Source organism: Nyctereutes procyonoides, unplaced genomic scaffold (genome assembly GCF_905146905.1).
Source record: "Nyctereutes procyonoides isolate TBG_1078 unplaced genomic scaffold, NYPRO_anot_genome, whole genome shotgun sequence".
NCBI classification, from domain to species: Eukaryota; Metazoa; Chordata; class Mammalia; order Carnivora; family Canidae; genus Nyctereutes; species Nyctereutes procyonoides.
In genome coordinates, this window is record NW_026575132.1 from 6,584,469 (window position 1) to 6,607,886 (window position 23,418).

The following is a 23,418-nucleotide window of genomic DNA, read 5'->3' on the forward strand; positions in this document are numbered from 1 at the left end:
TACCAATTTTAGCTGGTATGCAGAAGCTTCCAAAAAGCTTCAGGATTCCAAAATAGCTTCATTGAAAGATTTATTGTCAAGGCTAATGAAAAATTAAAGATACAAGAGAGAACTAAAACAAAGACTGTAAGATTGATATGACTCCTACTATTGCCCTTTATCCTCCTTTACCTGAGTCCTCACAGTCTACTAATCCTCTGAATTGCCTTTCTACTGTGAAGAGGCTTTAAGATCAGAAAAAAGTCTTTTCAAAGTTAGTGGCCTTACAGCTGCAATTGCTCCAAAGGGCAGAAACCTAAAACACCTCCTGGGCTTGCCCCATTGCACCAGCATAAAAACACTGGCTCAGAAATTGAGGTCTCATGTGCAATCTACAAGGACACTGGAAAAAAGACTGTCTACGAGGTTTTGTGCAAATCCTTTGATAGCAACTCAAATGCCCCCATATATACCCTCAAAGGAGGGCCCCTATATGGGCTGCTTCCAGTGTTGACAAGATGCCGAAGGATTCTCCAATTAACTGCTACCAGTTATTCCCTCTAACAGCCAAGGGGAAATAAAATTAAAATTAATTGAAAAATCTTGCCAAATTCTGGTATATGCCTTCAGGGTAATACTCTCTACTTTAAATCCCACTTGCTCAGGAGCCTGCAGATGGGAACTGTGAAACCTGACAGGAGGAGGCAAAGGGTGAGAAATCCAACCAGATTCAGCTTTCCTAGTCTTTGTGGTGGCTGGTCAAGAGGGACAGGTATAATTTTATGTTGTCCCTTCCTTTCCAAATTTAGATTCTTCTGAATTTGGTTTTGAGGTACCCATTGGTTATTGATCCTTGTCTCTCCCAAGGACTGCTATTGTCTTCTTGCTTATCCTAAATCCTTCTTTTGGCTATCTTTGGGAGGTAGCTCTGGATCTTGGGAAAGTAGTATCTATCGTACCATCTTTGGGGGCACATCTTGCATTCATGGATTGTTCAATATTGCCAGCGATACTTACTGTTTGTCCTGGCTTAACAAGGTACTTGAAAGGTCTTTTTCTTTTTTTTTTTAAATAGCTTTACGGTTTGCCAGAAGTTGGCCAAATAGGAAGGTGGTATTCACAGCCGAATAGTAACTTTCTTTTAGGCCTTCCTGGTAAGCTAAAATGAAACTATGTACCTGGGGTGAGGGGTAGGGAATGGGGAGAACTCCAAAGACAAACAGCTCTAAATCTAGAACCAAGGAATCATTTGATTTCTACCTTAGTTGAAGAAATATCTTCCCCTTGATATAAAGAAGCAAATTAAAAATAATGTAGTAGATGAGTGGGTCAGCCCTTTTTTAAGGAATTAAAATCAACACTCCTTGCCTTACAAATTGTTTTCAAAGACCAGAAAAACCTCATCTAGTCTTTTTACCGATCCCCAAAACACCCTTATTCATCTCAAAAGGCTTGTAGGTAATTGTAAAATCCTGGATTTATGAAATAAATAAAAGTCCTTCTTGGAGGATCTTGTGTTCTGTCCCTGTGCCTTTGAGGCCTGGTCGTCTTTAGGAACTCACATTTAGGCCATCTCTTTGAAATGCACATTTAAGGGAGATAATTCTTATAGAAAAAGGAAGAGGAAAAGACAGCTATTTGGAAACTAGGGAAATAAAAAATCTTAAGTCTTGATGAGCACTGGGTGATAGATGGAATTCTTGAATCTCTATATTGTACACCTGAAACTAATAAAACACTACATATTAACTATAATGGAATTTTTTTAAAATTTAAAAATCTTGTTTTCTCTCCTAAAATTAGTAAAAAGTTTAAGCCATCTAAGCCAGTAATCATAACTTAATCCATTTGCCAGAAACACAATTTGGATCTGTGTTGTTTTGTTGTTGTTGTTGTTAAATAAACTAGTGAGTTTTGCACTATCATACCCATTTAAAGGCTAAAATTTAAAAACAAAAGCTATAAGATTTCTGTTCATGTCTGTCTATATGTGTGTGTATGTCTATGTATGTATGTTACATTTTTTTCTATTTTCAGATGGTATTGCCAAAATTAATTTGTAAAGAGCTCTATTTAATTGGCTTAAAGAACACTGAGCACTTGGAGCGCCTGGTGACTCAGGTGCTTAAGCTTCTGACGCGTGGTTTTGGCTCAGGTCATGATCTTAGGGTTGTGAGAATACACCCCCAGGTGGGGCTCCTCGCCCAGCTTAAGATTCTCTCTCTCCCTGTGCCCCCCCCCACAAATAAATAAATAAATTAGTTAATTAATATAATAATAATAATAATAATAATAATAAAAAGAACATTAAGCACTTACACAAGTCAAGAATACTCTCTGAAATATAGAAACTAACCCAAATGTTTTTCAGGTTCACATGATCTACTTTAAAAATCTTTGGTAAAGAAAGACTAGTTTTTGGTTGGTTGGTTGAATTAAAACAAGCATGTCTTCAGACTTATCAACATTTATACTGCAGACATAAAACTTTATTCGACCTAGGTTTGCTAAAAATCAGGTGAGCTCTTGTTATCACTGTTACAGAATTTGTCAGCCAGAAAGATAATTTAAGATGATAGTTAGCTGTTTAATATCTCATGAAATTTTCATGAGTGATCCAAACATAATCATTAAGAACAAGTAAATTAAATTGAGGTAAGTAAGATAAAAGCTTATAAATCAACTTCTCAACAATAATTATGCTTTATGATATGTATACATAAAAATAGTTTCCAAAACTTAAATAATTTTAAGTTTGGTAACTTAAAACCTTAAAGTTATACTGACATACATTAAATGATGGATATTCATTGACTTCTAGATCATTTCCAATTCATAGAAAATTCAGAAACATTATTACTGAACACAGATTTATCTACTTTTGGCTTCCTTTGACAGAGGAACTACAGATATTTGGCTCCGTTAGTACATATGTTTTGTACCACGTTGAGAAAGGTATATGAGGAAGGATATACTTTAGAAATTATGAAATTTATTTATGAATTTGCCAATCCACAGAATGGCAATGTAACAGACAATCCACTATTGCCTACTTAGTTTTAAAGATTCAAGGGGTTAAGAATTTTAATCAATTAAAACTATTTTGAAATAATAAGTGTGAGAGCAAATAACTGTGTTAGAAAAGTAGGTAATAAAAGTAGAATGTATTTTTTGGATAAGGAACAGAATGAAAGACATGGGCTTTATTTGTTTTCTTGTTTTGGTAACAAAAAAGAGAAAAGTAATTTTCTCCTCAAGTAAGATGACTTTTTTTTTTTGGAATAAGAAAGAGAGGAAAAAATTAGTACGAAATGTGAATGGATATAAAAAGTTGTAAATGGTCTATGGAAAAGGAATCTTGGAAAAGGAATTCTATGTGTGGCCAAGCTGGCTAAGATTGGAATGGATTTATTTAAGTTTTTAAAAAATGAGTTTTAATATCAAAGTATACTAGTATAAAATTAGAATTTGGTTTTCACTCTGTTAAAAGAACAAAGGGGTTTTTTTAGTTAGATTATTGATCTGCTCTTAATAAGAAACCATAAGTAAATGTGTTTTGTTTGTTTTTATCTTTTAAGTAATCCTCCTATAAAGCAGATTTTGTGTCTTACCAAAATAATTTACTGTGCTTTAGGCTATCTTTATTTAGTCTTTAATTACTTAAGAAAACCCAGTCTTCTTAATATTAAAAGTCAAGGAGATTTTTTGTTTGTTTTTTTAGGTACTATGTAACTTTCTGTATTTATCTTTAAAGTCTTTATTGCTTTGGTTAATGGATAGCTTACTATTGCACAGTGACCTATGATCCTATTCAACCAAGTGTTTCAAAATCCTTTGATATTTTGGACAAACTTCCCCCAAATCAAATTCTAAATGAAGTATTTTTGTCCTTGAATGAAGTCTGGGATGTTTAAAAGATATCTGGAACATCTCAAAAGATTTTTTTTCTTATTCCTTATGAAAAAAATATTAAACTAATTAGGTTTATTTGGTTTGTTAAATTATATAAGAAGCATTGCCAAATGTGGAATGATGTTTTTATGTTGTATTTGTATGTTATTATAAGTGTTTCTAAAAATTCTTAAAATTCTGATATGTTCTAATGTCTGTCGTAATTCTACTTATCATTGAATGTTATGTACAACAAAAATAACCAAAGTTCCTTGTCAATTCCTTGTAATGATCTATCATCAGATGTCACAATAGGTACATTTAAGTCTTTTGTCATTTGCAGACAGTTATTGCTTTACTCTACTCTGATACTTTTGCAAAAGTGAGATTCCTGGAAAGGTTTCTACCAAGTACCCTTGACCACTGACATCACTGCCAACTACAAGATGTTGAACCTGGGTACATATTTCACAACTGGAGAAGGCTCCATCTGACATCTGGTCCTGTGCCAATGCCAGAGACCTCAAAAGCAAATTGGGAAGATTAGTAGCTGACACTGAAGTACACCATTTCCTCCCAAGATCTTGGATCAAGAACATTTCTTTCCATTCCTCCTTCCCTCTTTGGCCATTCTTTTCCTAAGTACTCTACCATGAAGGTCTTTATGATTCCTTTGTCCACCTTCCACCTTGCCCTGGCCTAGAAAGATAATGCCATTGTTCATATACAGCAGGCCATTGCAATGGAGGGTAATCCAACTTCTAACCTACTGTTGGCTTTGCTATAATGTTGGTGAGCCTGTGGTTCTGTCCATCACAGACTTTCTCCTGATTTCTAATGTCTAGGTTTCTCTAGAACAAGCTAGCTGGATAAACACTTCTGGGGAAGTGGAAATGTGGTTACATAAAATACATGAACAGGTCAGCTGGCTTAAGGAAGAATCCACTCTTTGGGATTATTTCTAAATTTATGTGATTCTAGTTGGTTTGATTCATGGGGACCCTGGTTCAGGAATGTCCTGCAAACCTTAGGAATACTCTTACTATTAATAAGTACCCTCCTGGCCTGTTGCTTCTTAGTCTGTTATTCTCTCAAGGGTTTTAGATGACTGTATGCAGTCATAAGCCAGCCAACTTATGGTCTTCTTCCACCTAGAATGTAAACCTAACATTATCTCCTGTGAAATATAGACTGAGACCCAAAGAGACAGTGGTAACTGAGAGTAACTTGCAACATCACCTTTGCCCAAATCTCTTAGTTGGCCAGAGGCTGATCAAAGTGGGAAGGAAGAGCTGCCAAACTGATCCCACATGAATGAACCTTTACCTGGTAGCGCCAGGCACCACTGATCCTGGGAAACAACAACAGCAAAACAAAACTTAACTTTCAGGTTTCATGTTCTTGAAAATGTACCAGCTCCCAGATGTCAGACCATCTACTTAACCAATTAATAATTACCAAGTTATATCACCCATTCCGGTGATACCTCCAATAAGGCCAAATATGTAACCCTTCCTTATCAGATATTTTTATTTCTTTCTTTCTCTGTTTCCTGTACTTTAATCTGTGAAAGCTTACTGCTTTCTGCCTTACTTTGCAATTCTCTGGCCTCTTGAAAGTAGACTGTCTGCTTCATGAAGTGTAAAATAAAGTTGTTTGCATCACTTTGAATTGCTTCTTTAAATCATTTTAACAGTTCTCGTGGCACACATTCTGTAATGCCTGCATTTCTTCAGAACCCCTACATCCAGGAGGGAGTTTACTGCACAGCACTTATATGAAGCGAAATGTTAGGTTTTTAGGAGTACCGAATCAACAAAGACGTTGTTCCTTCAAATTTAAAATCACTCCTACTCTCTATTCCTTACTTTCTTTATTGATCCACGTTATACCTCCAATATCTTTCAGTCCAATGACCCAGCTGCTTGTGAAGCCCGTAGGCAAATGCAAAGACAAAGCAGGCCCCAGGTGACCATCCTCCCCCAGAATGACCATGGAAGTCTGCCTTAAAGTCACTTCATTCTCTAAACAATGCTTCAGACTACGAGATGGCAGCAAAAAGTACATTTATCAAAAAAAGAACTTACAACACATGAAGAATGGAGAATTACAATATATAAAAAGCCTTCCTGCTATAAGATGTCTTTCTAATCATCCGCAGGCATATTGTTGTTAACCCTAGCTTATTTTTTTGAATTTGGTACACAAATGTAAGGTACATCTGAAGACCTCTTCACCTGGGGTGTAACGTGCCTCTGAGTCACCTCCTACCCTTCATATAGTTCCTCTCAGGTGACATGTGAGCTGCCTTGGAACCTGGGCACACCACAGAAAGCTACTGGAAAATCATTAACACTAGGAACCACACTGGGGATCCCTGGGTGGCGCAGCGGTTTGGCGCCTGCCTTTGGCCCAGGGCGCGATCCTGGAGACTCGGGATCGAATCCCACGTCGGGCTCCCGGTGCACGGAGCCTGCTCCTCCCTCTGCCTGTGTCTCTGCCTCTCTCTCTCTCTCTCTCTCTCTCTGTGACTATCATAAATAAATAAAAAAGTTAAAAAAAAATTAAAAAACTAGGAACCACACTTTGCTATGAGACCTATTTGCCCTTAGCAGCAAAATGGAATATATTGGTCTTACTTCTGGTCTAAAAGCCAGGCCCTTCCCCCAAAAGGCAATTTCTCTGTGTATAGTTAAAAAGATAAAAGCAGGGATCCCTGGGTGGCGCAGCGGTTTAGCGCCTGCCTTTGGCCCAGGGCGTGATCCTGGAGACCCGGGATCGAATCCCACGTCGGGCTCCCGGTGCATGGAGCCTGCTTCTCCCTCTGCCTGTGTCTCTGCCTCTCTCTCTCTCTCTCTGTGGACTATCATAAATAAATAAAAAAAAAAGATAAAAGCAACACCGTTAACTTCCAGTGTTTCTACTTACATTGCACAGTGCAGTGGAGTAAAGGGATTACCGATAAATTGGCGAAAACATTTCTGCTCCAAAAGTACCTCTATACAGTTTTCATTACCTGCAAGGAATCAAAAGAATGTAGAGAGTTTCCAAGAACGAAATTTTGTTCAACAATATCTATCTATCTATCTATCTATCTATCTATCTATCTATCTATCTATCATTTTTGGTTAAGTATTGAATTCTGGCTCATGAATTTTCCTGAATTGACCGAATGTTCATCCTCCATGGAATAAAATTCACAAAATGCCAAAATGTTATTAACTATGCTCACAGGTGTTTTGAGACATGATGAAACAGTGAAGGCCATATGTTCTAGAGGAGAGAATGAGATAAAGAAGAGACCTCATTTGCAAATGGAATAGACTTGATGTCATCCTCAGCTCTCAGTAGACAGATGCCTGAAATAGATATGCCTCCATTTGCCCATATTAACAACAGGAAATTCTCCTTTCACCCACATGAATAGGTTCACATACAATTATGCAACCTAACTGAGGAAAGAAGATGTGATCGACAGAAAACAGTATGTGAGATAATGCAGGTGAAAGGGCTTTGACTATAAAAGACTATGTTAAGTGTTTAAAATGGCACCAAGACCAGTTCCTGGCAAATAGTATGTACCAAATATGGATTTTTTTAAATAAGTAGATGAATTAATGTGAGGAATTATTTTCAACAAAATGACAATAGTTTGTAAATCGACTGAATTTGAGTTAAGGCCCCAGTCCTGTCAGCTTACTTGTTATGTGACTTAGGCAACCCACTTGGGATCCATGAGCCTCAGTTTCCCATAGGTAAAAAATCAGACTAGTAATGCCTGCCCTACCTAGGTTACAGGATGATAAAGTTTTCAGTTGATAAAGGACCTAAACATGGTTTGTGAGACAATGTGCAATATTTAGAGCAAGAAGGCAATGCCATTTGGCTTTGGAATACAGACTATTGTTCTGAACTTCTTGTTGCTGAATTTAGTGCTAATTTAGAGTCCTCTTATGATCTATCCCAGAATTATGTAGATTGGATCATTTTAAGCTTTGAAATACAAGTCAAACCCTTCTTGCACCTATAGAGAGAAAAGGTGAAACTACTTTTAGGAGGATAGAGAAGCATATGAAGTAAGGAATATAAAATCCCCTAAGCTTATTCAAGTTATATTGTTTAGCTTTCCAACTACAACTAGCCCTCACTCAAATAGTCCCAGATGCTTCAACTTCTCTTTACAATGAATCTCCCACAAAGGACCTAGCTTAGGGGAGCATCTCCACCTACCATTCCTTGGAGACTATATGAATCCCAACCTAAGGTCTGTGTAGGGAGGACTGGGGACGCTTGCACAACTTTCAATATTCAAAGTGCTCAGTGTGTGGGGGAATCGGGAAGACTGAACTTGAACCCTGGATCCAGAAGACTGCACTGAAGGGTGATTGGTCAGGCAGGGGTTGATCCTCCTCCCAGGCTTGCATCTGGAGAGGCCTAAGAACAGAGAGACCCACCAGCACCCCCCCTCACTCCAGGGGAGAGGATGTGGTCTGTAATCAGCACCCTTATTGTGTCTTCCCCTTCCTGTAGGTTTTCTAGTGCCAGAGGACTCTCACAGCTTGACTCAGATGGGGGTTTGGGGGTTCTCATCCCTTAGTAGGTAGAAAAAAAAATCACAGTCTGCCAATGGCAGGGAAGGAGCATAACCAAGTCAAACAAGTAGAAAACTTGGCTCTCACTGAAAAAAGGATTATAAAAGAAGGTCTGACAGCAATATATTAGAGCACTCAAAAACCTTGCTAGTCCTAATAATCATAGTTTCTGAGTGAAAATTCTAATAGAAGAATTGAAAATGGAAAAATAAAATTATAGAAATTTTACTTAGCACCGAGTAGGAAATATATGGGAAATTATCCACCTAAACTGAGGGGATAAAGACCGTCTCAAGCAAGACTGAAAATCTACATGCAATAAAAAAAAAATTTTTTTTGATAGAGTCAACTAATGAAAGTTCAAAATCTCTGCATGGAAAAAAAATATCATAAACAAGGAACAAAAACAAATGAGAGACAGAAAGAAAACACCTGCAGCACACATAACAAATGGAGGATTCCTATTTCTAAGACAAGGTACTTCTAAAGCATATGAGAAATGATAAATAACTCAATAGGAAAAAATGGGCAACAGATGAAAAATGCATGTCCAGGAGAGGAAAAGGAAATGCTAATACATAAAAATAAATACACTATCAGAGAAACACAAATTGAAATAATGAGATACCTGTTTCTTGCCCTTCAAAGTGACACACACACAAAAAGATGGTATTGTCTTGGGCTGCCAAAGGCTTAAGAAAATAGTAAGTTTTATATACATGTCTGATGGAATAATGACTTTTTATACTCTCTTGGTAAAGTAATATGGTATAACTCACTAAAATTAAAAAATAAACATGCCCTCATCAATAATTTCACTTTTGGAAACTTATCTGACAGAAGTTAAGGGACTAATATGAACAACACACTGCAGCAGTGTCTTTAAAAGGAAATGACCTGAAGCGAATCTGACTGTTCATCAACAGGATCTGGTATGAATAAGGAATAAATTCTGGTATACGCAGTGTACATTTACATAGCTATGTAGCTATCATCTCTGTAGCTCTATAGCTACAAAATATACAAATTATTAAAAAGATCAGTGTATAATAATATATACTGACTTGTAAGAATATCTGCAACAGAAACTTAAACAGTAACAAAAAAAGAAAGTTATATAATATTTCTTATCCAATTCTAGTTTTCAAAAACAGATGCACATGCAATTTGTATTTATTTATTATTCTCACAGGAAAATTATGAAAGATATATACCAAATTACATCAGAAAGTAAATTTGGAAATGGAGACAATTTTACTTTAGGTACTTCAGCATTTATGATATGTTACAATTAGTATGCATTTTCTTTTTTACTCAACTCAGTGAAACGAAAAATTTAAAATCTCCCAAATAACAAGTGCAACTAAATAAATAGGGGATATAAGACAGAAAAAGAAATGCCAACACAAGAAATCACCCATCAACTAATAGTCAATTGTGACACATAATTACATCATATTTTTTGTTTGTCTTTAGTTGTATTATTTTAATTCCTTGTAGGATCTCTGGTTTACTCAGGTAAGCCAGGAACCTTGATTAAAACTAGTTCTTTCAGTTCATCAGAGCTTCTGATTTGGAGTTAGATGTTAGTGATTAACAAAAAGGAGGAAAGTGTATTTTTACTGCTTTAGGGCATCATGGAGCTAATAAAGGGAAAAGCTAAAAAAAGGGTGGGGAGAGGTGGGTACCTTAGATGCAGAAAGGTTAGAGACCGTGGTTTACAACTTAACACTATGTTCTCACCTCCACGAGACCACAGTGGTATGGGGCAGGAAATCTACTGGAATCAGTCAAATGACAATCAACTCACCATTGTAACAAGCCCAGTGCAGTGGCGTGTAGCCTTGGTTGTCTTTGAAAGAGCAGTCCTCCTCAGAAAGTGCCATTTGGAGCAGCTCGCTCAGCCATGTGGCGTGGCCCCGTGCAGCTGCATAGTGCAAGGGTGTCCTCCCTCTGGAATCTTTACAGAGAATCGATACTTCTTGTTCCAGCAGCATTTGCACACATTCCTCATGGCCTGTCATAATCTGATGCATTGCAATTAAAAACACAAGACACATCTCAGAAGGGCAGAGATGGGGGAAGCAAAGCAGTGTCTAAGTGAGCTAGGCTCGGAGTAAGTGGACACACGCCTGGGCTTTAAGGGAAGCCGACTCTGCCCTGCTTCTGAGGAGCCGGGCTGACAACGCCAGCAAGATTCATGACTGAGAATTCTGTGAACACCAGCATTTTCAAAACATATCTTGACTCTCAAGACATTAACTTAAAAGGTATCATGATAGAATGGAAAATACCAGCTTTAGAATCAGGAAGGTGCAAATTAAATCTTGGCTCACACTCGTAAAATGCAGACAGATCTGCCTTTCTGTGCCTCGGTTTATCCAGCTGTAAGTGGGAACAGTAATAATGACTCACAGGTTGTCGTGAGGCCTAATGAGACGTGTTAAGGCTCCCAGCCTGTGGCACCACCCACAGGAAGTATTAGAAAAAGAGAACTATGATTATGATATTCACTACTTAGAGTTCTTTTCATTTATCATAGTGTTCAGCACCATCCCCAAATAACCATTTTATGATTTCTGTTTTTGTTTCATTTAGTTTATCTGACATCCTTTAAAAAAATTTCAGCCAGATGTGTATGAAGAATTGTCCACAGAAAACATATTTCAGCAGGATACATATTTCAGGTGTTGATTGGGCAACATTTGTAATAAAAAAAACAATTAGAAATAGCATGGCTACTGAAAGCTAAGTAAACATTGGAATAAAGTATACCTCTTCCACACAATGGGGGACTAAAATAATGGAGCAGAAAAATATTTAGTGACATAGAAAAACGTCCTTGATCTGCTTAGAGAAAAAAAGCAGGTTCCAAATAGCATCTTCCATATCCTCTTTTTAAAATTCAAAATAAATCCATACGCAGCAAAAATATTGGTGATACCTATGCCAAAAAGCAGTTATCTCCAGGAGGTAAGATTACTGGTGATTGTGATTTTCTTCTTTGAGCCTTATAACTTTCTTTTTTTGTAAATTTTCTATGATGTGCATATAATCACAAAACAGAACCAATTCTACCAACAGCAGGTGTTCATGTATCTATTATCCTAATCTAGCATGAAATCTGAAAGGCAGGACCTAAGAGTACTGTTATTATTTTACCTTTGCAAAAGCTAGCTTGTTCTTTCTTTCTTTCTTTCTTTCTTTCTTTCTTTCTTTCTTTCTTTCTTTCTTTCTTTCTTTCTTTCTTTCTTTTCTCTTCTTTTCTTTCTTTCATAATTTCTGTACTCAATCTGGGGTCCAACTCATGACCCTGAGATCAAGAGTTGCATGCTCTACCAACTGAGCCAGCCAGACTCCCCTGTAATTTCTTTTCAACTGAGATTAATTAGTTATCTTAGGAAACAATCTTATTACTAAAAATTCACATGGGGGTGGAAAGAGGAAACAAGCTCAATGCAAAATTGCTTCACTCTAGTTGAGGAAGATGTACATACCCCTCTGTGTAAAGCTGTACAGCCCATGATGTCAACGGCATCTACATTAGCTTCCTTTTCAAGTAACAATGAAACAGCATCAATGTGTCCATATGCTACAGCAAGCATCAGTGGGGTTCTAGGCAGAGAAATAAATAAGGCTTTTTGACGAAGTTTGGGGAAAACAAACAAATGAAAACCCCATCACTTCCAGAAGGGGGACACCTCTCTTTTCTCTCTTTCTTGAGTCTCCTCTTAACAATTGCTTGATTTTCTGAGTGTCCCCAGGTTGCTTGCATGGAACAGGCTGCATCCATCTCTGGTCTCTAAAGGCCATGTGGAATGGTGTCAGCAGAATGAGCAATAGAGGTGGGACAGGGGGATTCTCAAATGTTCCTGTTAATCCCATCACCTTCAAAACTGTGTAGCAGTCACCAAATAATCACTGAGTAGGCAGTGTGTTTATGTAGGAGGCCCTCTTGCTACTATCATTGCAGCTCTACTTGTATAGTTTTCTACGTTGAACTTCTGTTCAAGATTTTATTTGATCAAAGCTTCATTGCCTGGAAGAAAAGTCTGACAAGTCTGGAGGAAAAAATAGAGTGTTGGGATCCAGGAGGGGAGGTTCTAGTTGTAACTCTGGTGCTAATTCATATCGAGGGTGAGTCACTAGTGCTTTGTTTTTGCTCTGCATTTCCTATTTGCAAGAGAAGATTAGGTGGTAGAATGGGCTAATAGATGGAAATACTTTGGAAAAACACCCTCAGAAATTATAAAAATATGAAGGATTTTTTTTTTTTATGATTCAGATAACCTCTTGAGGTCTGCCCTCGGGTCATTATTGTTAAAAAAGGGAATGTTAAAAAAGGGAATGCAGCAGCTTCAGAAGAGGGTAAAAATGGATACAAACAAGAAACAAATTAAAGAAAGGCCAGGACTCATGGCCACAGACATAAAATGTTGGCTCTTTTTCATCAAGATACAGCCCTTCCCATACTTTTCTTGGATATATATATATACTCTAGCACAAAACCCCCTCATTATTCCAGGGCTCTCAACTATGAATTTCACTCAAATATATATCCAAACTAGAATTCAGCAGTCAGCACTCCTAGCTATTGAGCAAAATTAACTGATTTACCTGTTGTGATTGAAATGCCAACAACCCCAAGCCAGGTTTAAGAACACTTACTGTCCTTTGGCATCTTTCACGTCAATCGCTTCTGGGTTGTCTGCAATTTCTAGTAATAGCCGTAAACACAGTGTGTGACCATTAATTACTGAAAAAGAAAAGAATGGACATCCTTTTAACAGACCAGCACCACACGTATCCCTCCAAAGTGAAATTTATTTGGATTTCAAATCAGTGGTTTTCAATTGCTGCTGACAGATATCCCCAGGTTTCCAGTTCCTGCTTGCTGCTGGGCACATCATACCCTAGTATTTCCATTACTAATCAATTCATCTTCCCCTTTCTTCCCATCATGGCACTTTGGTCCTCATCTAGCTTTTTCCTGGTTCCTATACTGGGAGTTTGTTCCTTAAAAATGATGTCCTTTCTTACCTTCTTGTATAGGACTGATAACCTCTCCGAAATGTTCAGCTGTTCTTTGTGTTCCTCTAAGAGAGTCACCCAATTCTATATAACCCTGAGTCCAGCCTGCCTCCAGCCCTTTTTATAAAGAAGGAAGAAGGGCAAGGAGGGGAAACAGGGGAGCAGAATAGGATGGGAGGAGATGTGGAAGGGAGATGCTAATTGGTCCTGCCTTTGTTTCTCCCACTTTACATTTGGAGGTAGACATTAGAGCAATGGTTCTGATTGATTAGCGGTGACTTAAAGCAAAACCTCACACCAGAAAGGTGTAGGTGAGCCCTCAGCTGATTGCTCCTAGACTGACAGCTCCCAGGAAACTCACAGATGTATGGCCTGGGGCTACAGGACAACTCTGCCAGGAGTCCTCAAACCACAGCCCAGCTTCTCCGCCCTGCAGGATCTCCTGCAGCTGCTACCTTCCCAAACTCTTGGGCCTCTGGGTTGCCTTGCCCCTTCTGGCCCTAGTGAGGGCTGCTCATGGGCAGGAAAGCCGGCCCTACTGTTGGCCTTGACCAGCTGGGGCAAAACACAAGGTCATGGCCCAGTGCACACCAGGCAAGAGGCTTCTTTGGGAAGCAAGCCTCCCGGGCTGATCATCTCCTGGGCTAAGGTATTCTCCTCCAGCTTGCTGAATGGAATCCATAGCCTTACAAAAAACACCATAGCTTTCTGCTGAGGGAGCAGAATGTGAACAAATACGTTTAAAATTCCAAATGTGACCTTCTCTCCTTTCTGAACAATGAGGACACCATAAACCACATTGCTTTCCCCTCCTTATGGCTGTGGAGAGAGAAGGGAATAGATGCAGCTATGTTCGGTTGATAAAGGTTCTTCTAAAAGCTGTGTTTTACAGTTCTTTTTATTGCACGCCAGTCGTGAGAGAAGGCTAATTTAACAACGACATATTTTTCAGGGACAATGCATATTGGAATGAGCTCACATTCATCAACACAACTCAAATTAACTACAGGAATAATGCCCACGTTTTGTAGACCATTGCATTCAGCTCATTCAGCAATGTTCCATTTATGTATCTCAGGAGGAAATTATAGACTGCAATACAGGCAATATACTGCTGTTGCTGTTGTTTTTATTTTTTTGTTGTTGTTTTAAAAATTACATTAATCTATTGCCACTGGTAAAATATGGAAGAATTTAATGTGTGCTTAAAAGGAAATGATTAGCAGAGGCCTGACAGCTAAATACTACAGACAATGGGGTTGTGAAGGTGCAGGTCTGGTGTATTTTCATTCATTCTTCTTTCTATGTCAATTAGAATATTGACAACATTCTTTAAATACTCATAATCATAACAGTTCTAAAGATGTTTGACTTTTGGCTACACAGAAAAAGAATAAAACCATCTAAGTACGCTGGAGAACAAACCCATTTCTACAGTGGTGTTTTGTTTTTTTGTTTTTGGCAGGTGTGGGGTGGTGCACAGCAGCTCACGGCCTTCAGGTAATCATAATTCCCCTCTATTATAAAAGTGTAGCAAAACTAGAATTCTCATTGGCTTCCCATACACATTTTCCTCAGTTGCCTTCTAGCAGAAAGATGCTAACATCTCCTTACGCCATTCCCGGCCAACTCTAGCTTTGTCTCAGACTAGCTCAGCCTCTCCCTGGCTGTGAGTGACAGACAGCTATTTTTCATGTTGCTCAAAGGCCACAACTGTCATCGCAACTATCTGTGCCAAAACCTCTAATATCCAACCTGGCTCCTGCCCCCTCACAGTACTCCCAGGATTTGAAGAAAAAAAACCCCAAAACTGGCCTCTCAAATTGGAAAAGATTGTGGAAGCACAAGCTGAAGCTTCTGCACAGCAGACATTTTGTGGAGAATAGAGTCAAATGACAGCCTGCATCTTTTTAATGAATGACCCGAGGGAAATCCAAAAGGAGTGAGTCATCTTGACCACCAGGGGGCTCCGTTGGACCACAACCTTGATCACAGTGGCACATGAGTGACAATGATTATCCTTCATTGTTTACCTGTTACAAGGACAATTGTCCATAATCTAAATAGGCCTTTTGTAATTGTCAGGACATACTGTACATGGTACGTAACACAGCATGCTTACCACACTAATAGACAGCTAAGCAAAAAAATAAAAATAAAAATAAAATAAAAGACAGCTAATCTTTAAACTAAATTTGAACTTTATAATAATACCAAGAATGCCCGGGACACCGAACTTTACAATGATACTTGATAATAATATGAAGAATACCAAAAACACTAAGCGTGGTAGGAAATGAGAATTTATAATTTAACCACACTGAACATTACTGACCTCATGGCTAAAGTTTTTCTCCAGGAAAATCATTTCCAGATAATTAGGCAACACCATGTTTTTTTCAATCTTTATATTGCCTTGGAAATATAATATAAGTGGTTTGGAAATTCAAGGATATACGTGGAAATAGTTTCACAAGATCTGACATTTTTCCAAGTAACAAGAATCAGAAAGTCTTTTTGGAAAACTGTCTTTACACCTTCGATTCCTCAATCCACCCATTATTTCATGGTCTGCATGAGATAGTTATTTCTCTACTATCCTGATCGAAGGCTGATATCACTGAAATCCTGACTCCAAAGAAATTTATGCCTTAGCTGAGCCAGAGAGTCTTCCACATTTCCTCTATATCTGTGTATGCATCCAGGAATGTCTTGAGAGGATTCTATTTTATGTATATTGAGAAAAGTCCCAGAGAAGGCAAATAACTTACTTTTTGATATAAACATATACTTTTTAAGAGTCTTTATTTTTACACCTGATGGCTTAGGAATCAGAGCAAAAAGCTAAGCATCCTTTAGACTGGGAGAATGATGTGCTAATTAGACTGCTGTCTGATGACACTTTTGATAAAATAGCTGTGAAAAATCATTAATTTTATGCTTTAAAATGCTGTGTGATTTTGTCTCTGTAACTCATCTGAAGATCACATTACACCTTGCCTCCTCTTTAGCAAGTTTTGTGACAGCCAATGGGCAAAGTTCTAAACTCTCTCCTGAGTTAAGAAGGCAAGATACAATGCAGAGAATATTTAGGGCAGAATTTAAATCATACTTTGTATGATACTATCATGCTGGATACATGTCATTATACATTTGTCCAAATTCATTAGAATGGACAGCACCAAGAATGGACCCTAACGTAAACTATGGACTTTTTATGATTATCAATGGGTCACTGGAGGTTTATCAATCGTAATAAATGTAACACTCTGGTGAGGGATACTGATAAAGGGAAAGGCTATGGATGTGTGTGTGTGTGTGTGTGTGTGTGTGTGTGAGAGAGAGAGAGAGAGAGAGAGAGAGAGAGAGAGAGGAAGTACACAGAAAAATCTCTGTACTTTCCTCTCAATTTTGCTGTGAACCTAAAACTGCTCTAAAAGAAGGAGGCCAGAAAAGAAGAAGAAGAAGAAGAAGAAGAAGAAGAAGAAGACGACGACGGCGGCCAGAGCCTTTGTGGCCACAGAACACTAATCATCTTCAAGTGGATCGTAGGCCAAAAGCATTTTGGAAGAGTGGAGGCATATCTGATATAGAAAGAAAATTGATACTTTAAAAGTTGGGATGAAAGAAAATGCTGCCATCCTTTTACTTAGACTTGTAACCAGACTCTGGAAAAGACCCACCTGAGGCATGAAGTGGGGTTCTTTTGGTTACATTGTCTTTCACAAAGATGGATGCGCCCTGGTTGATAAGTGCTTCCACACATTCTGTGTGTCCCTTAAAGGCAGCCAGGTCCAGAGCCGTGCGGCCTTTCTCATCCCTGATGTCCAGGTCCACCAGCGACTGCAGAAGGACTTCCACGGCTTGATGGTGCCCATTGTAGGCCTGAAAGAAGAAACCAATGACTCAAATGCTCGCTTACCTCAAATCCCACAACAGCCCACATGAGGGGCTGAGCCTCAAAGATCAATCTAATAATCTAATACAGACCAACAGTGAATGAATTAATAGAATCTTCTATCTTAGGGATGCCTGGGTGGCTCAGCAGTTGAGCATCTGACTTCAGCTCAGCGGGTGATCCCGGGGTCTCGGGATTGAGTCCCGTATCAGACTCCCTGCGAGGAGCCTATTTCTCCCTCTTCTCCCTATTTCTGTCTCTCTGTGTCTCTCATGAATAAATAAATAAAATCTTTATGAAATAAAAAGGAATCTTCTATCAGTCCAGTCCTAAACGTACTGACACAATCAGAATATTTGGGGGGAGACTTTTCTGTTAAACACAGAAGGAAAAAAAAATCACTAAAAACAAAGTGGACTTGGTAATTCAGCAGAAGCCTACAGACCTGTTACAGTCCAATATTTTAATTTCTAAGCATGGGACCGTGGGCAAGTTTCTTAATTTCATTTGGAGTTTGTTTTCTCATCTATATATAATGAGAACAGTAAAAGCTGCCTCCCAGGAAAGATAAAAAGAGATAAATTCACACAGGCTTTCTATAATATCTTGCACACAATTGATGCTTCCTCCTTTCTCCTTTACTTCTCCCATTGATTATCATGAAAACATGGACACAATTATGGAAATATATTCCATGTACCAGCACCAAGTTCAGGCCTCGCGTGAGGTCCTATGCTATGTTAGGTTAAGAGGCTTCATGCTACTAAAGCACAACATTGAAAGCCTGAGAGATCTTTTTCTTTAAGTCTGTAAGGTTAAAAAAGAAATGTATATGCACACACAAGGTAAAGGACATTGGAAATAAAAGGGAGGAGGGATAAGGATAGGAGGGGGGACTTGATGGGGGAGGAGGAGGGAGTGAAGGAGATACAGGAAAAACCTGCCCCAGAGCCCTCAGCAGCCAGGGTCCCCTCCTTGTCAGCTGCATTTTTTATTTTCCCACCACACTGATTCCTCAAGGCACAACATATTTGAAAGAAAGCTTAGCACAGACAAAAGATCAATCTCCAATACATAAAACTCTCTTAAAAACCACTTTAAAACTTAGGAAAATGTACAAAAGGCATGAAAAGACAGCTCACAGAAAAATAAACATGAAAGGCCAATGAACATACGGAAAAAATATGTAAATTTTTAAGGTACTATTTCTAACTACCAGATTGACAACGATTAAGTTTGGTCATGTCTCGTATTAGTTAAGACATGGTGAGAAAAGCACATGAGTGGCTCAGTCGGTTAAGCAGCTGCCTTTGGCTCAGGTCATGATCCCAGGGTCCTCGGATTGAGCCCCCTCCCCGGGCAATCTGCTCTATGGGGAATCTGCTTCTGCCTCCCCTGCTCATTCTCTCTCTCTCTCTCTCTCTGTCTCAAAAAAAAAAAAAAAAAAAAAGACATGGTGAAAAAAGCAATCTATGCTGTGTTGCTGTATGACATGCAAACATGTGACATTTGTGGAGAATGGCTTGACAAAATCTATCAAAAACTTTTTGAAAAATTAAGCTTCAGACAGTATGTATAACATGACCTCATTTATATAAAAAGGAAATATATTCAGATATATACCTATCTATATCTGTGTATATTTCTATATCCATAGAAAACTTTCCATATCTTCTATATCCATAGAAGAATACAAAAGAAACTTAAAGGGGGAAAAAAAGAGACTTAAAAGGGTAGAGGTGGCTACCACTAGAAATGGAATATAAAATAATGAGTATATGGACTTATTTCATCTTACCTTTTTAAAAATCATTTGAATTTTTTCCCTAAGTATATGTTAACGATACCAAAAACTACACATAAAAAAGACCCATAGAATTTAAGAGTACTGATAGGAATTGCTTTAATACTCTCTCTTTACATTATTTTTGTGAATGATTATGGTTATGACGTATTAAACATATATTACCTATAATATGCAGTATAATAATTCACATGCTGATGAATCTCAAATTTATATCCCGTTGCTAACTTCTCTTTTTTACTTTTAGACTTGTAGATTCAACTGCCTATTGATATTTCCACTTGAAAATATGCATTTCAAGCTTAACACATTCCAAAACAAATTATTTTTAATAAAGATTTTATTTATTTATTTGAGAGAGAGAGAGAAGGCACAAGCAGGAGGGAAGAGGCAAAGGGAGAAGCAGACTCTCCACTGAGCAGGGAGCCTGATGTGGGGCTCCATCCCAGGACCCCGGGATCACGACCTGACACAAAGGCAGACACCTAACTGACTGAGCCACCCAGGTGTCTCCCAAACCAAATTCTGAATTTCCTTCCCCAGACTTGCTCCATCTGCAGCCTCCTCCATCAGAATAAGTGGCAATGCTATACTTCGAGTCACTCAGACCCGAAACTTCAGAGTCACCTTTATCTCTCCTCTCAAGCCCAGGGCTGGAGCTGTGTGCAAGGGCTCTGGGACACTAGGGAAATGGGTGCTGAAAGGTAGTGCCTCTCTCCCCCTCCCAGCTGTGCCATGCCCTGGGACAGGGATGTGTCTGCTGAGAGGAAAGGATCCCTTTTGCTAACCACACAGGCGTCATAGGTTCTCTGGCAGGAAAACACCTAACCTCACATCCCTGTTCTAATTCAGACAGAAGTGCAGTGTGGCTAGTAGCAGCCCTCAATGCACCATCATTTCTACTCTTTCTTTAAAATATATCCAGAATCTACACAGTTCTCACCATAGCGCCATCCTCGTGCCAAGATATGGCAAGTGCTTTCCTTTCCATCGTTATCCCGCTGCAATCTGTTACTGACACAGCCTCCAGATGAAATCTCTTAAAACCCAGGTTGGACATATCAGTCTTTGATGAAAACTAGTCAATGGCTTCTTCCTTCTTTGATAATTAAAATCCAAGGCTCTTAGGATGAGGCCTCCTTCCACTCTGATCAATATACCTCTTCACTCACTCTGTTCAACCACACTAACTGCCACCTTCCCCCCTGCCCCCCACCCCATGGTTAAATACATGCATTTCCTCCTCTGGGCTATTGCATCTGTACTTTCTTTCTTTTTAAAAGTTTATTTTTTTTAGTAATCGCTACACCCAAGGTGAGGCTCAAACTCACAACCCCAAGACCAGTCACTTCTCCCTCTGACTGAGCCAGCCAGGAGCCCCTGCATCTGTATTTTCTATTTCTTCTGAAAAGCTCTTCCCCTTGAGGGCCACGTGGCTCTCCTGGTACTTCTGCTTCAAATATCCTTATCTGGAGGCTTTCCAGAGCCAAAATGCAGCCCTCCACACTCCACCTCAGCATACTACCAGACTCTCTCCACCGCACTTACCCTGCTTCATTTTATCTGTGTAGCACTTATTACCACTTGATATCTATTACTTATCTGTTGTCTTGTTTATTATCTGTGGTTGAAGGCATTTCAAGTGTTTTGTTCACTGCTGTAATCCTAAATCATGCCTGGTGCATAATTGACACTCAATGACTATTTGATGAATAAATGAATTAATATAATGGCTGTTATAATCATTTATTACTATTAGCAGTGGAAATATATTTTTTAAATAGCAGCTATTTACCTATGCAATCAATCTTTTTATTGATAAAAAAACAAAACAAGCAACAATTAATTTGTCACCAAGATCACTTAGCTATTGAGGGGCCAAATTAGAATTTGAAACCCAGAATCTGCAATGTCTTATACTTTTTTTCCAGTGACTCCACTTAATTGACTTTTAAACAAGATACTTTTGTCTCTACAGGTAATGGCATGAAAGAGTTGAATAACAAATGTTGAATTAAAAACCTAGACACCCCCCTCTCTAGAAGGCTTAACACAGAGATACAGTGACTTGATCAGAATTATGAGGCAAGAAGGTACACACTCAGGCTAACTTCTAGACTATTGTTCTTTTACTATACAAACTGCCTTTCTTGAGACAGGAAAATAAATTCCTACATGTCCACCTCTCTGACCTGTACTTGCTGTGTGAACCATATTTGCATAAGATTGCAAACCTTCAGTCTGACCAGGATTTTGAAGCAATAACTAAATTTATTGAGCCCTTGCTGTGTGTCAGGCAGTACTAGACATGTAGCACCTCATTTAATGGCCATGACAACCCATCATTTGGATGCTACTGTTATCCCTGTTTTACTGAGTGGGACACAGAAAGGCAGAGACATTACCCAGCCTTTCCATGGTCATTCAGCCTTAGATGGTGGAGGTGATATTCAAAGACCAATTGGACCCTTGAGCCTGAACAGTGGGCTTTTCATGAGCTCCTATGGAAAGGGTGCAAAAAGACAAAAGGAACATGATTCTTTACCTCTTGATTATAGGAAATGTCAAACTTGTACAAAGAGAAGAGGAGAGTGTAATGAATTCCTTTATATCTACCACCCAGTTTCAGCCATTATCAACTGGCCATAGGTAATTTTAAGCCAACTTGGGAGGACCTATCCTCCTGTAAAAAGTTGTGGTACTAGGAGTGTCTACATCAGGGTATAAATCAGCCTATCTTACTTTATTCTGGGCTTATCTGTGACTTATTTGAAAATCGACTTTTCATAAAACTTCTCATTTTAAAGTATAATGGTAGCTACTGCTTCAGCTTATGTGTAAATCCTGACTTCCCACCAAAGGGAAATGAATTCTTTATAGATAATAGCAGGGCCTAGATGTCATTTGCAAATGTTGGTTTCTTCAGTGCCAGTTAATATTATCACAAAGATAATAAACATTTTAATTTCCATCAATATGCTTTAGCCTAGGAAAATAGAATTGGCAACTTGTAAATGGCATGTGTATCTACAAAATATGATGGCTAACATATTTAGATTTAATAAAGAGAAGACACAGGAGAAAGAGAAATGTACATAGGAAGCAAGCCAATGTGAAGGAATCAGCTCTGTTCAGAAGAGCAGAGTCACATTAAGGCATTTAAGTTAGGTGCTAAACTTATCCCCATAATTTCTCTTTTAATCTGCACCACAAACAATCCATCAACCTATGTTAAATTTGGAGGCCTAATATTAAAAAAAAAAAGATGGAGTGACACTGCTGGCAATTAGGAAAGCTTCAGAATTCCAACCCATGCTTTCTTCTCTAACAGGCACTTTAAATTCTCTTAAAGACAGAATGGTTGAAAGGCCAGATTTACCCACAGAACTCCTTTCATCTCTTTCCCTAGTCTAGCTTGAATTTTAGCATGCAAAAGCATTACCCCACAGAATTGAAGACACAAAACTATGTACACTCAACTTTAAGGGCAATTTAAGGGGAACAGTAAGGGTAACTTTGATTAGACAAGAACTTTCACTTATTTCCACACTTTAGAGCTTAACTCTAGAAACAAATGACCATGTGATATGGAATTCTATTTTAGGGTTAAATGCATGATTCTGCCTTTGAGCAGGTATAGGGTTCTTGGAGTATACAAAAAAGTATACAATAAAGCTTTAAACTCTTTGAAGGAGGCACAGGTAGGCAGGAAAGGAGACTTTTCTCATGTCAGCAGTACGTGAGGAAAATTGCCCTATTTCTCTATTTCCTTCCCAAACCAGGTATTTAGTAGATAGTTTCACCAATGATTTCTGAAATAAGTTACCTCCTAAATGAGGAGGCAATCACACAAAAGAACAAATATGCTTGTTCAAAAAGCACGAAGTAGTTTGGCTTTCAAAAGACAACCCAGTTAAAACCTTCACTAGCGGTAGCAATCATACATTTTAAATTTGATTTTTGAAAAATCTTTATTAAAAAGATTTCATTAGGTAATTTAAGTATGTCTTAAACACAATTAATTTCTTTGAACTTTTTAGATAGGGACTTAGGGCAATCAGGAGAAAAAATTTGGGATTGCAATAGAATCCACAAAACAATGGGTCCATCTGGAAATCTTGACAGCTGGAGCCTTTCATTTGCATAGGCTTGTTCCTTGATTTAATTTTTTCAAGTGGATGAAATGTTTATGAAATTCACTGGGTTGATAACCCTAGAGACTT

At 38.4% G+C, this 23,418-nt stretch overlaps 1 protein-coding gene across 2 annotated transcripts in view; it reads right to left on the minus strand.

The window, feature by feature from the left end:
* ANKRD44 (ankyrin repeat domain 44) overlaps nt 1–23,418 on the minus strand; it is a 317,550-nt gene that overhangs the window by 21,159 nt on the left and 272,973 nt on the right. For both annotated transcript variants that reach the window (XM_055345366.1, XM_055345365.1), the window contains exons 18-22: nt 17,177–17,378; nt 13,131–13,218; nt 11,960–12,077; nt 10,273–10,489; nt 6,799–6,886 (exon numbers count right to left, since the gene is read on the minus strand). In XM_055345366.1, the coding sequence (XP_055201341.1) occupies nt 6,799–6,886; nt 10,273–10,489; nt 11,960–12,077; nt 13,131–13,218; nt 17,177–17,378 (713 nt within the window). The remainder of the gene's footprint in view (nt 1–6,798; nt 6,887–10,272; nt 10,490–11,959; nt 12,078–13,130; nt 13,219–17,176; nt 17,379–23,418) is intronic.